Consider the following 12219-nt stretch of genomic DNA (forward strand, 5'->3'; position numbering starts at 1 on the left):
TCACGAAGGTCCACCAAATACCTACCCTGAAGGTGCCAACTAGGGCTACTAAACTTACACAGCATGTGGCTCTTTAAACCTCCCAACCTGCTGGATCTGGTACATTAAGTCCCCACCATTCACGTATTCCATCACAAAATACAAGCGATCCTAAAGGAAAAAAAAAAAAAAAAAAAAAAGCAAACAATTAGCAGCAGAATTACTGTCACTGCACTATCAAAACTAGCGAGCTGCAACAAGGCTTTTACCATCCCACACCAGGTTAACTTCAGTAAGTAGTCCCTGCGCCTTGCCCCGGCATGGCCACCCATCCCCCACAAGGGTTCAACTGTTCATCTACTGTCTGTGCTGTTTTGTCATCTTCTTCAGGCCAGCCCACCCTTCTTCTTGCCTCTGCTGCATCTGGATTCTTTCTTTTCTGGGCTCTTCCAGCCAGCCTCTCCTCATCCTGGTCCTCTTCTTCTCCCAGGACCTCTACTTGTCTCTCCTCCATCCGGGGCACTCTCTCTCCTCCCTCTGCTTCTAAGTCTCTCTTCATTGCCCACTCCTCTTCCATACACCCCTTAGAGCTATTTAACTGCTTAGCAGGAACCAGCCACAGCTGCACCTGATCCACATCAGCCAACCCACCCCCCTGAAGCCAGCCCACAGCTGTACATTATCAATGTTAATTAACCCAGCTTCATTCCTCCATAATTCCTCTACAAATTATTAGAGCAGGGAATCTGCAGGGGTCAGAAATAAAGACCAAGGCACTGGACAGCTCCAGTCCATGTTTTTTTTCATGCCAATACCGTTATCATCACTGCCCTCCCCAAGGGGAGCCAGTGGAGCTCGTGTTCACACAGAGTCTGTAGGACCAGATGACCCCCAGAGGTCCCCTCCAACCCTGACCGTTCCATGATGTACTAACTCCTTGGCAACGCTCTGGGGATTTAAGCTCTGCACCTTTGCAGATAGATCCAATGGAGAACACAGGTGGAGGAATTCCTAAACCAGAAGTGTTTCACTTCCCATTAGTAGATGTGTCTGATCCTTCAATGAAGCCATTCTGCAGGTGTCTGACCCCGCAGCCCCTCGCTGGTACATCCCCAGGCACTGCACAGCTTCAGTTAGGAGATGCACAAAAGACGTGAGCGGTTCCTGCAGGGACCAGCCCCTGCGCACCGGCAGTGACCAGTACAACTTGGCCCAACACCAGGAGGGGTGGGCGACATTCCCAGCTCACCAGTCTCACCATCCCCCCAGGAGCAGCCTGCAGCAATGCCAGGGATGCACATGCTTGCTGGGGACCCAGCAGCCCCATCAAGCCGGGGGGCAGGAGCAGGCTGCATGCCCTCTCCTTGCTCCTCGCAGCCTGGTCTAAGGGTGCACTTAATGTTACACATGGTTAATTAAGTGTTAAGAGTAGAACAAACAGGTCAATCAGTGACTTTGAACCAGTTAAAACACTTGCTAGCAGGTGCAATCGCAGCCATCTATAAGCACACACTGACTTTGCCTCTAATGTGTAAAACCCATTTTGCTTTCATTGAGACTCTCCAGATTAAAGCACCTCTCCTCTTCCACAGTGTGGCAGCCACGTAGGTGCAGACCTAGGAAATTCCCAGGTAAGCTTCTGAAGCAGCATCTTTTCCTCTGCACCGCGCTGTTCCTGGGGGAAGCCAAGCCACTTGCAGGGTGTACTGCCCCGGAGCCCGCGGTCAGCTGGCGAGGGTGTTGAATGCACAGCGTGGCTCCTGCATTAATTGCTAGCATTAGTCCTGCTAGCCCAGTGCTGCAATGTTTGATAGAAATTTGGAAGTGTGGGCCATGATCAATCCTGAGGTGAGCCACAAGGCAAGAAACAAGATCCGAGCATTCCCACAAAGCTCAGATTAATAAAACAAACAGCTGGACCTCATCATGCCACATCCCAATGAGAGCTCTAGCACAAGCCCTGCAAGTTCTGAGAGGAAGAGGAAATTTGGGAAAGCAGGAGCTCCACACCACCACCACCTTTACCCTGGGGAATCTGTGCCCTTGAAACACCGTTTCCCTCTGATGTTTCACAGCCCTTTTTTTTTTTTTTTTTCTTTTTTCAAATGGGAAATGGCTGTGAAGCAAATCGTGCAAGACTGCCAAAAGCACCAACCTAAACCCCTGCAGGACATTTCTCGGGGAGGGAGCAGCAATGGCTCCGGACCACAGGAGCGCATGCAGGAGTGGGACACAGGCTGCTATCCGAGTGGGCCTTCCCTGCCAGCAGACATCTGTGCTCCAACCCGCGTGCGTGTCAGTTATGGATGAGAACTGCAAAGCGCTGCATAACATCACACCTGAGTCACCCTTCTTACAACAAGCAACTTTCTACAGCCCTCAGAAGCCAGTCGTGGGGCCTCGAGGCACAGGAGCCCAGAGCCATCTCCAGGCTCGTCCCAGCCCAGGAGTGGAACAGCACAAAGGCTGGAGCACTTCCAGAGGTTCAGGCTGGCAGTATTACATAGGAGGTCATAGTATTTCCCATTCCTCCTTGCTTCCTTAAATAAACCTCATCCTGCTTTTAAGACAGTAAAGACAGGGAGCCCGGAAGATATGCAAATGTGAGTATTACCATAATAAGGGCTACAGAGTAACTCGGGTAATCAGCTCCTCCATCCCAGCACAGCGAAGCCAGGTGATGCACAGCCCACCCTGACAGCGCAGCAGGCTCAGCGGTAATTAAATATGGTACCAAAGGGGCAATCAGGCTGTGTAAAACATGTGGCACTGATGGGATGGGGAAGAGATTTTGGCTCGTCAGATGACTGGGAATTTCAGAGCACACCCGTCTGTACACGACTGCCTCTGCCAAGGTGTGGATCCAGTTCAGCAGGAAAGCACGGGGCAGGCAAAGTCACCTTCAGCAGCCACTGCCATGCTGCTCATCCTGTGACAGCAACTGGAAAGCAAAGCGATATTGTGCTCATTTGCAGCTGTTTCCTAAATATATCGATCAACTTCAAGAAGGAAGAATATTAAAAAGATGGTCTCTTGAAACAGCCAGCTGAGCTCTAAAAGCAGGATTTGAGCTTTCCTCATTTGGGTGGAGAAGCGAATGCTGGTGCTTCAGAGAAAAAAATGTCAGGAATAAAGCAGCCAGATGGCTGGCCAGCCTACAGGCTGGAAGAGAGGGATGGATATGGAAAGCTGTCCTGGCTCTTGTCTATGGCAGAAAAGGACGGGGTCTGTCCAAGCCTGGAGCATCCAAATTCGCGGATATGTAAATACCCCTGCACAGACTTGCATGGAGCCGGTAAAACACACACACCCCCTTCCCGGGGCAGCCAAGACACAACCCCCAGGTCCCTCCAGTGCCCTCCTCCTTCTAATTAACCACTCATTTGGTCCATTTCCTGCCTGACTCCACATTGTGAACAAGAGCTGGAGCCCGGACAACAGCCGAGTTCCCCATCCACCTGCTATTTATCATTTCTCAGTGTCACTGCTGCTGCTGTGCCCTTTGGTGCTGAGCCCCTGAGTCAGCCGAGGCATGGCTCACGGGGGGACCCCCAGCCCACTCCCCTCCTCCCAGGAGCCCAGGACCTTTTCAGGGCAGAGCACCCCAGCATCCCTCAGCAGGACCAGCACCCGGCTTCTCTCCGCCTTCAGACCCAGGCAGGAGCTCTTTCATTGCTCACCTTCAGTTTTTCTTTAAAATGCAGATTTAGGGCTTTTCTCTCTCCCACCAGTCTCTGAACTAACAGCCCCGGCTGAGAACTGTGCTCTGGACTGTGCTCCCAGAAATCGAAGTGCTTTGTGCCAGCATTTGATAATACACCCTGCTATACATTTTGATTACATTACAAATACGATTACTATTAAGCTACTATAGGTCTGCCAGGACTAATCCTGAGCTGACTCACTTCAGATGCCAGAGAGATGCTGTGTGAAATAGCTTCTCCTGCCACATTTTGATTACTGTGGTGCAAAGCTGGTCCACAGGCTTTAAATACACTGAATGTGTTTGGTAAATGAAATTTCTGGGATAATATTAAAATGTAATCCTCCTGGAAAGCATTGTCATCGTTCTAAAGGACTCCGCCGATTCCCTCTCCCTGCTCCTGCCGACGCGTACCTGGATGTTTTCATTCACAAGTTGCTTGACGGTGGTGCAGAGATTGCTTTAAGGGTCCCCTGTCCCCTTACCCACTCCCCCTCCCCGCTTCTGCTTTGTACAAGCACAGTCGCACGCCCGTTTCAAACTGGATTTCCTGCGGTTTGTATTAGGTTTCGCTCTCTGCGCAGGTGTTTGATCACAAGAATGAAACCCGAGAAAAAGCGCAGCACTTTGCTATCGAATCATAACGGACCTCACGGGCTGGTGGGCCACCTGAGGGGCTGGGAAATCATGTCTAACACCATCAACAGCTCCCTGATGAAAAAATCTCAGGGGTGCAGAGACTGTACGTTACCGCCTCCGGTTTAACACACACACAGTTTGTTCACAGAGGCACTTTTGCAAGCAAATTGGACAAGTTGTGAGGTTGCCAAAGCAGAAAACACATGGCTGCTTTTACAAGTGTAGCGATGTACATCCGGAAAAAGAACATGAATAAAGGCAAAGGTATGTTTTAAAGAAGCTAAAATACGTCACCACAGCAGAAGTCCCTACAACTCTGTTCCTGGGCACCCTGCACCGACCTAGCAAGGCACTAGTCCCAGATAACTGGTGATACTGGGTCTCTAAAAGAGGGTTTCTGCCCACAAACTCACCAGCAAAGCCAGGTGACTAAAATCCATTTTGTAAAGTGTCAGACCTCCCCCTGCTCACTGCCCAGGGCCCAGCAGGGTCCCGCTCCACTCTGCCCTTTGCCCAGGGCAGCTGTGGCACCGGCACTTACCATCGTCTGAAAGCAGGAGTGGAGCTGGGTCAGGAACGGCGGCTTCCCAGAGAGAGCCAGGACACGCTTTTCAACCATCGTGCACTCAACATCATCATCCTGGATAACAACGTCCTTCTTCAAGATCTTAACGGCATAGAGCTCATCTGTGCCCTTCCTCTCTGCCAGCATCACCTGCACGAGAAGGCACACAGGATAAAGGAAAATGTGGAGCTGCAATACTCCCAGCTTGCTACAGCCAATAATTAAAAATAGTGGCTTGCTTATTATCCTGTGGCTCCCGTTATAACCCTGAAAAGAGATTCAGGTGCCAAATGATGCAGAAAGCTACCAGTGCTATTTCCAGAAGTATTTAGGAACCCTAAGTAACAAGTAACACATCTACTTCGTCACCACCTAACCGCCTCGAGGAAACCAGCCCAAGGGGTCTGCTGGCGTCTGAGCCACATTCACCCTGCAGCACCTTTCAGCCCCACGTTGTGCCCTGGTTCAGCACCCTCAAGGTGCAAGCAGCATCAGGAAAGGGCGTCACGAGTTTGAACACAGAGTCAAAACTCAAATTAGGACATGCTAAAAACTTAAAGTGGAGAAGAGTCAGTATACAGCCAACAGTAAAAAAAAAAGAAAAAAACAACAGCAAGGTTTTAAGATTTTCTCTGCCTCACAGACCGCCTCCACAACACGCACAGTGATCAAAACCCAATTATGTGCCGGTCCACCACCCAGCCACAGCCCCTCTCATCCAGAAGAAACCATCCAACCTCCTACTTTAAATGAGTTTCACCCATTTGCAGGTCTATTTATTACAATAAATGGGATGCACTGCTTCTGCTGGTGCAAATTCCCCTCATTAATCCCATCAGCCCCAGTGAGGATCCTCAGACTGATCCACCATGCTCCACCAGTGTAAGCTGCTCCTTGGGCTGCTGGCAAAATAAACAGCCTCTGAAGCCACACTCTGCTTCCCATTTTCCCTCCTCGCACTCTCTCATCGTGTTAGATTCAAGCACTCAGTGGAAATGAATTGCTTTCCATTTGAAAGAGTCTGCAGAAATCCTCTAGTCACATCAGGAGCAGGAGTTCGGATGTTCTGAAAATAAATTATGAGAAGTCAACATCAATAGGGTGGAATTGAAATGCGTTTCAGACTGCAGCAGACTGGCCGAGGCAATGCGAGCGGGTCTCATCGCCACTTCTGAGACGCTAAGGACAGCAGAACGGACCCTCTCGTTGGCCCCGGGTGGAGGACACGGGGCTGGAGCCACAGGGGGAGAGCCCTCAGCCCCCGGAGCTGGGGCGCAGCGGGTCCCTTTGGGGCTGGGGAGGGGGCAGCGGTGTGCCAGCCCTGGGGTGGCGAGGCAGGGGACACAGCCTGAGGGCTGGGGACATGCAGGGGACATGGCAGAGGACAGCCCAAGGACTTCGGTGCCCACCCAGCTGGTCGGGTAAAACGAGAGCGCCGTGGGGAGAGCGCGCGGAAAGCACGTGGCTCTGGCTCGGCCCAGGCGCCTGGCTGCGGGCCAGAGAGGCTGGCTGGCCTGGACACACTGCTCGTCAGGATTAGCCAGGAAAGGCACCAGGGCTCCTCAGCGCCAAGTGCTTCGAGAAGCCACTGACATTTACGTTTTCATCAGCGGGGCCGGGATCGCAGCGGCCACGGGCCGCACTCCTCCACTGGCAGGGCTAAAAAGCAGCCCGACAGCGTGTCCGAGACTTCAGAAACGGATCGACTTACTCCCTGATGTTTGGAGAAAGTTGAGCACCTGGAGCAGCTCGGCATGCTGCTGTGATACAGCCCAGCACGGCACAGGCACTGGGACCAGATCCGTCCTTCACCCTTCCCAGCTCCCTGAGGCGCCCTGCAGAGCTCTTTGGAGGGGACGGGCTCTCCCAGCAGGACTCCCCCCCGGCACGGGCAGGGGGTGCCCTGCCTGCAGCCACAGGTCAGGGTGCAAGGGCAGCAGGCACAGCTGCTTCAAGCGGAGCCCACCCTGCTGCCTGCCCTGCGACTCTCCACAAGCTGAACCATCTCAGTTCATTGCCTCCGTTTACCTTCACCATTTTTAGGCAAGTCGAGATTCACAAGTCACCATGCGCAGGTGCTAAAAAATACAGGTGATTTTTAAGTGATAAAAGCAGTTGGGCTCCGGCCATTTAAAGTTGGTGGAAAAAGAGAAGCGACCTCTCCCAGAACACAGTTTGTGCAAAGATGAAACCTGTGATCGGGGACTAAGTGCATTACAGGCGCAATCAATTATATACAGACCTACCCTGCCATCCATAACCCTTTCTGAGAAAAAGTAAATCTCTGAGCCTGGCATCTGCTTCTGGCCCAAGGGTGCATGCCGGGGAGGGCGCTGGCACCAGCCTCCCCCTTGGAAGCAGAGATTGCAGTGGCAGCAGGGCTCGGATAGCACCCTGCTGCTTGGCCAGGCACTTTGCTCGGAGCTCCCAGGCAGAGTGCTGCTGGTGGTAACGGCGCGTGCTCGGGGAAGTCTCGGGGGTACGCACAGATCAGATGCAAAGGTAAAACCAGCTGCTGGAGAGTGGGGTTTGGCTGTAAACCAAAGGGGAGGTGGGCTCTGCCGGGGTGCCTGGAGCCTGTCCCCCATGGGAAGGAACCCCAGGGAGAGCGGTGGGTGCCACCAAGATGTCAGTGTGCAATTCTCACCCAGCCGGGGATGTGGCCACCACCCCCCCCAGCGCACGTGCGGGCTCTGCAGTGACAGCAACCACAACAAATGCAAAAAACTGCTCTAAGGCCCATATGGACTAGAGCATATACACTCTATGTATGAGTGTACAGCTTCCCAATGACATGGCAATCCCGAGCCACAGGTGAGCCAACCAGCCCTGCTTTGCTGAAACGTAAAAGGCAAAAGGACTTTGCAGCCGCCTAAAACCCAGCTGCCCTCCACCCACAGCAAAGAGGCTGAGCGTGAGAGCACACGTCGGGGTGAGTGCAGAGCACACTGAACACCGCACAATACTGTACTTCTCTCTCACATCTAGGCTGGCAGAGCGAGCAGCTCCAGAAGCGCACGTCGAGACTAATGCTGTTCAGGATGTTGTAATCACTGTGAATTTGCATATGCAGAAGAGCTTGCAGGCTCTGGTCCATGGCCAATTGAGAAAATACCTTCTACACCCGGAGTGACAGGCACGGAGTCTGCACAGGCATCAGCAGGCTTGGCCTGCTCTCCATGCAGAAAACAGGGCTGCTCACAGCCCGTGGGGCTGAAGTGACCATCTGATGCCGCCTTGCTCCGACCCTGCCCGCGGTGGCTCGGCAGCACGGTGCCAGCGCGACAGCTTGCAGTGCCAAGCCACAACCCATCCAGCTGCACGGAGGAGCCTGCTCCGAGCCCGGGGCCCTTGGTGTGCCAGGGGCTGGCTCCAGCACGCTGGCATCGCCGTTCCTATGGTGACTGCAGCACGGGTACAGCTAAGATGTCAGGAGAAGGACAGCCACCAATAAGGCGGCTTCAGCAACGGCTGGTAATGACAAAGAAAAAGATTGGGACCCATTGCACTGTAAGTAAAAAAAGATTCAAACAAGCAAACGCTGCAGCCAGCGCAGTTTGGTAACGCCCTGAACAGAGCTGTGCACAAGATGCACACTGGTGAAGGAGGAGCATGCATCCAAACCTCACCGCGTGCCCAGGGGCCAAAGCACAACTCTGCGAGTCAGAGACCCAGTCTCTGCACAAGAGTGCCAGCTGCCAGCCCTTCTGCCACGTTTCGTACCGAGAGAGGAGAGGAAAGCATTTCACAGCCTGCAAATTATCATAGGACATGAAAATTGTCTCCTATTGCGCTGTAATCTATAACTGCAGAGGCAAAAGAATCAGCCCTACTCAGAATAACACCAGAAAACCCCCAGAAAAGATTGACAGCATGATAGTATGACAGATTGATTAGCTGCAAAAATATGAGCAAGCCACATAATTTAACTTTCCTCTATTTATATTACAGCAAAGCAAACCCAGGGTGGGCTGTGCCAAGCGCTGCCTTCTCCAGTCAGGACCACCTCCCTTCCCCTTGCCAGCCCAGCAGGACTAGCACCAGTTACAGCTCCTAAGGGTCCCGTGGACCCCTTGGCTGGGGCAGGCAGCAGCAGGGGCAAGCCCAAGAAGACCCAAGACCACCAAGGAGCATCAAGGTTCACTCTGTGTACCGGGCCTGAACACACCAAGCTAAGACCACACGCACACCAGCCCTTGCCCCTCAGCTATTTCCCAAACCAGCACAATTTTCCACCCCCTAAACCTTGATGCCTGGCTCTGTGGGGACTTCCATCTGCCAGCTCGCTCTCTGGAAAGTAGACTGCATATTTTTTTTGGTGCAGAAAAACCTGATATTTAACTTGATTTATTCCTGTAATATAGAGTATTTGTTTGGGAATGCTCCAGCATAATAACTGGAGCTATTCTGATGCTGAATGTAGAGAAAGCAAGTTTATTAAACTCCACTGAGGCCAACAAATAGGTACTCCTGACCCCAGACAGCTGTAGTGGTAATACTAAGCAGTAAATCTGAGGTACCGATGCCAAAGGGTTATGCCTGAGACAAAGACTCACTGAAATAGCAATGACACTCACAGAGCTCTCACAGCCTGCTTGAACCGAAAGGTCAGGGACCAGGAGGAGGGAGACCAGCAGCACGTAGCAAAGCAAAGCAGCAAGCAGGGCCAGCCCTGGAGAAGAACAGCACTGCCACGGACACCACCGGCTGCTGCCAAGGGCTGGGAGCCTGCCGGGAGCCGGGACCAGGGAGCTGGGCTCCTCTCCTTGCCAGCCGAGCGCTGGCACTGTGCAGATCTGTGCACCTCTGTCCGGCTCCTTCTGAAACACCTTGGCATCTCCGCATTCACGTACAACATGCAAAGCATTCTCTTCAGCAAGGCCCCGCAGCTGTGCCCCTGCGGTGTCCCCATGCCGGGGCTGGGATGCAGGATGCAGGATGCGGGGAGGCAGGAGGGGAGCAGCGGGGGAGCGCTCCCCAGCCAGGCGCAGGCACACGTGAGGGTGAGGCTGCATCTACCCGTAGAAACCAACGTGCTGTTTTAATAAGCACTAATTAGCATATTTATAACATTCTGTTCCAGGGAACAGTTTCTGTCACACATTCCCTTATATAAGCCACGATGCCGACTGAAGAGTTTGCTAATGTTTCTCAAATTAAAAGAAAGAAGCGGGGGGGGGGGAGCAGCCGGAAAAAAACACAACTACAGAGTTTCCAGATGCCAGGCACAGACTTTAAAAGGAATTAGGTGTTGGGAGGGAGAGAAGAGGGGGCAAAAGCACTGCAGAAATGGGGATCTGTATATGTTAGTGAGAGCAGCATGGGCGCAACACCCAGCGCTTTCCTGCTCGCCAAGGTTTCTAACCTGCAGCAAAGGTGTTAAACCGCAGAGTAACGGCAGCATCACTGGCAGGGGAACCTCGAGCTGATGGCTCTGGGTGCTGGGAACCACCAGGAACTCCCCCCTCTTCTCCTGTCACAGATGCTTCAGAGGATCTCTAAGCTCTCCACCTTCAGAGAGGGAGCAAACACCCGTCTGGAGAGGCTGGGACCTCCCCGAGCTCAAACACCAGCAGGAAAAGGCTCAGGGAGGGAACAGGTACCAGCTGCGAAGGGGGGTTCACATCCTTGGGCTCAGCAGGCGATAGATGAGCATCGCTGCCCTGGCATTCCCTCCTTCCCTCCGCTGCCCACCCAAGAGACATGCCTGAAGGCAGAGCACTATTCCCTGCAATTAAGGCCGTTCACTAATCAGAGAGGTGTAAGGCCATCCATCGCACCAGCAAACGCTGCGCTGGTGCACAGCAGAAGCAGCCCACCTTCCTGCCTGCTCCCAGCTGCGAAGCCCAAGCAGCCGCTCAACTACTGGAATTTCTAATGGAAATCATTACAAAGTTGGCAAGACCCCAAGAAAAATGAAGGCTCCAAGTCACATAATTACTAGAAGAATGAAATTCTGTTACCACTTATAACCAGTCTGGAAAGTTAATTAAAATGTTCACATATATTTGTAATTATTAGGAAAAAAAATGGCCAAATAAAAAAAGAGCTTTAAAGACGCAGCTTCCCAAAAAGAGACCATTTGATTTTTCTGATGGTCTGATCAGACATCTCACATCATCATCACCGTGACACAGCAGTCACACAGTCCAGAAGGGAGCCAGCAAATTGGGCTCCCATTACCGTGACACCAGTGCTCCCAGGCATAGCAAGGACAGATCACACCAGAGTAGCCATTGGACCGCAGCTCAGAAGTGCTAAAAACACGGGCGTTACATACAGAAAGTGCAAAGGCATGTGTTGTACCACACCTTCCCAAAGCTTCCTTTTCCCAGCACCATCAGGAAATTGAAATCCGAAAGTTTCATCCGATCTCTGCTCCCATTGTTGTCGAATTTAGAAATGGCATTTCTTGTCTTCTCATCTGCAGCCTTGGACCCTGTTCCAATCTTGGCTCTCTGCAAAGATGGAGATGGAATGGGGAGAAAAGAGGAAAAAAAATTACTGAAAACAGTGTGGAGAAAGGTCATTATAAAACCAGTGAGTGCTCCTCAAATCCCACATTAATTAGCTCTTCTCCAGGTCAAACACTACCCTGAGCCACAGGAACTTTTTCTGTAAGTGTGACAGGGACAGCATCAGGAAGGACACTGGAGAAGTTATGAGCCTCAACGCACTGCGCTGTTTGGCTGGTTCCCAGTTAACCTCTGTGAGAGCAACTGGGAACTGCATCAACCCATTACCCTGCTACCCCACTCTCCCTGCCCACACACCCAGGGGGCTCCCCCACAATATGCTCTAGGTCATCCAAAGCGTAGAACAGAGGCTCAAATAAGCCTTTATATTCCCCTCAAAGCTGGCTTCAGTTTCTCATCTCACCAGAGAAATGACAGGTAAATATAAATATATTAAGGTAAAACACAGGACTTTTTATCCAGCTCCACTTCCGTTACTATCTGACATTGAAGAGAACCGCACTCCCGTGCCAGCTCAGGCTGAACGTAGGAAGCTACAAATCCATTTGGAACAAACCAGAATAGAAAGCACTCCTCCCGCATCCCCAAGCAATTGCACGAGCTGCTGCAATCACAATTGCTTATTAAGGAGCCTCACAAAACCCCCACATTTTTAAACACAAAATCTCACCGGTGGCTTGGCACCTCCTCATTGGTGCAGGGGCTATCTAATTTGCTGAACCACAGTTTGTAAAAGCTATCTCACAATTTATTCGGTTTTAATTTTTAGAAATATGCGACAGTGTAAGGCTTGCACTGAGCTCAGTCTAGCATGAAATTCCATTAACCCGATTCCAGCAGTTCAATTTGGCTGCTGC

At 51.9% G+C, this 12219-nt stretch overlaps 1 protein-coding gene across 2 annotated transcripts in view; it reads right to left on the reverse strand.

Moving 5' to 3' along the window:
• The window catches only part of PRKCB (protein kinase C beta), a 129501-nt gene that overhangs the window by 28696 nt on the left and 88586 nt on the right, over positions 1 to 12219 (reverse strand). For both annotated transcript variants that reach the window (XM_080384423.1, XM_080384422.1), the window contains exons 9-11: positions 11198 to 11344; positions 4863 to 5036; positions 59 to 150 (exon numbers count right to left, since the gene is read on the reverse strand). In XM_080384423.1, coding sequence (XP_080240549.1) covers positions 59 to 150; positions 4863 to 5036; positions 11198 to 11344 — 413 coding nt within the window. The remainder of the gene's footprint in view (positions 1 to 58; positions 151 to 4862; positions 5037 to 11197; positions 11345 to 12219) is intronic.

This window comes from Falco punctatus (genome assembly GCF_963210335.1).
Source record: "Falco punctatus genome assembly, chromosome: 4".
NCBI classification, from domain to species: Eukaryota; Metazoa; Chordata; class Aves; order Falconiformes; family Falconidae; genus Falco; species Falco punctatus.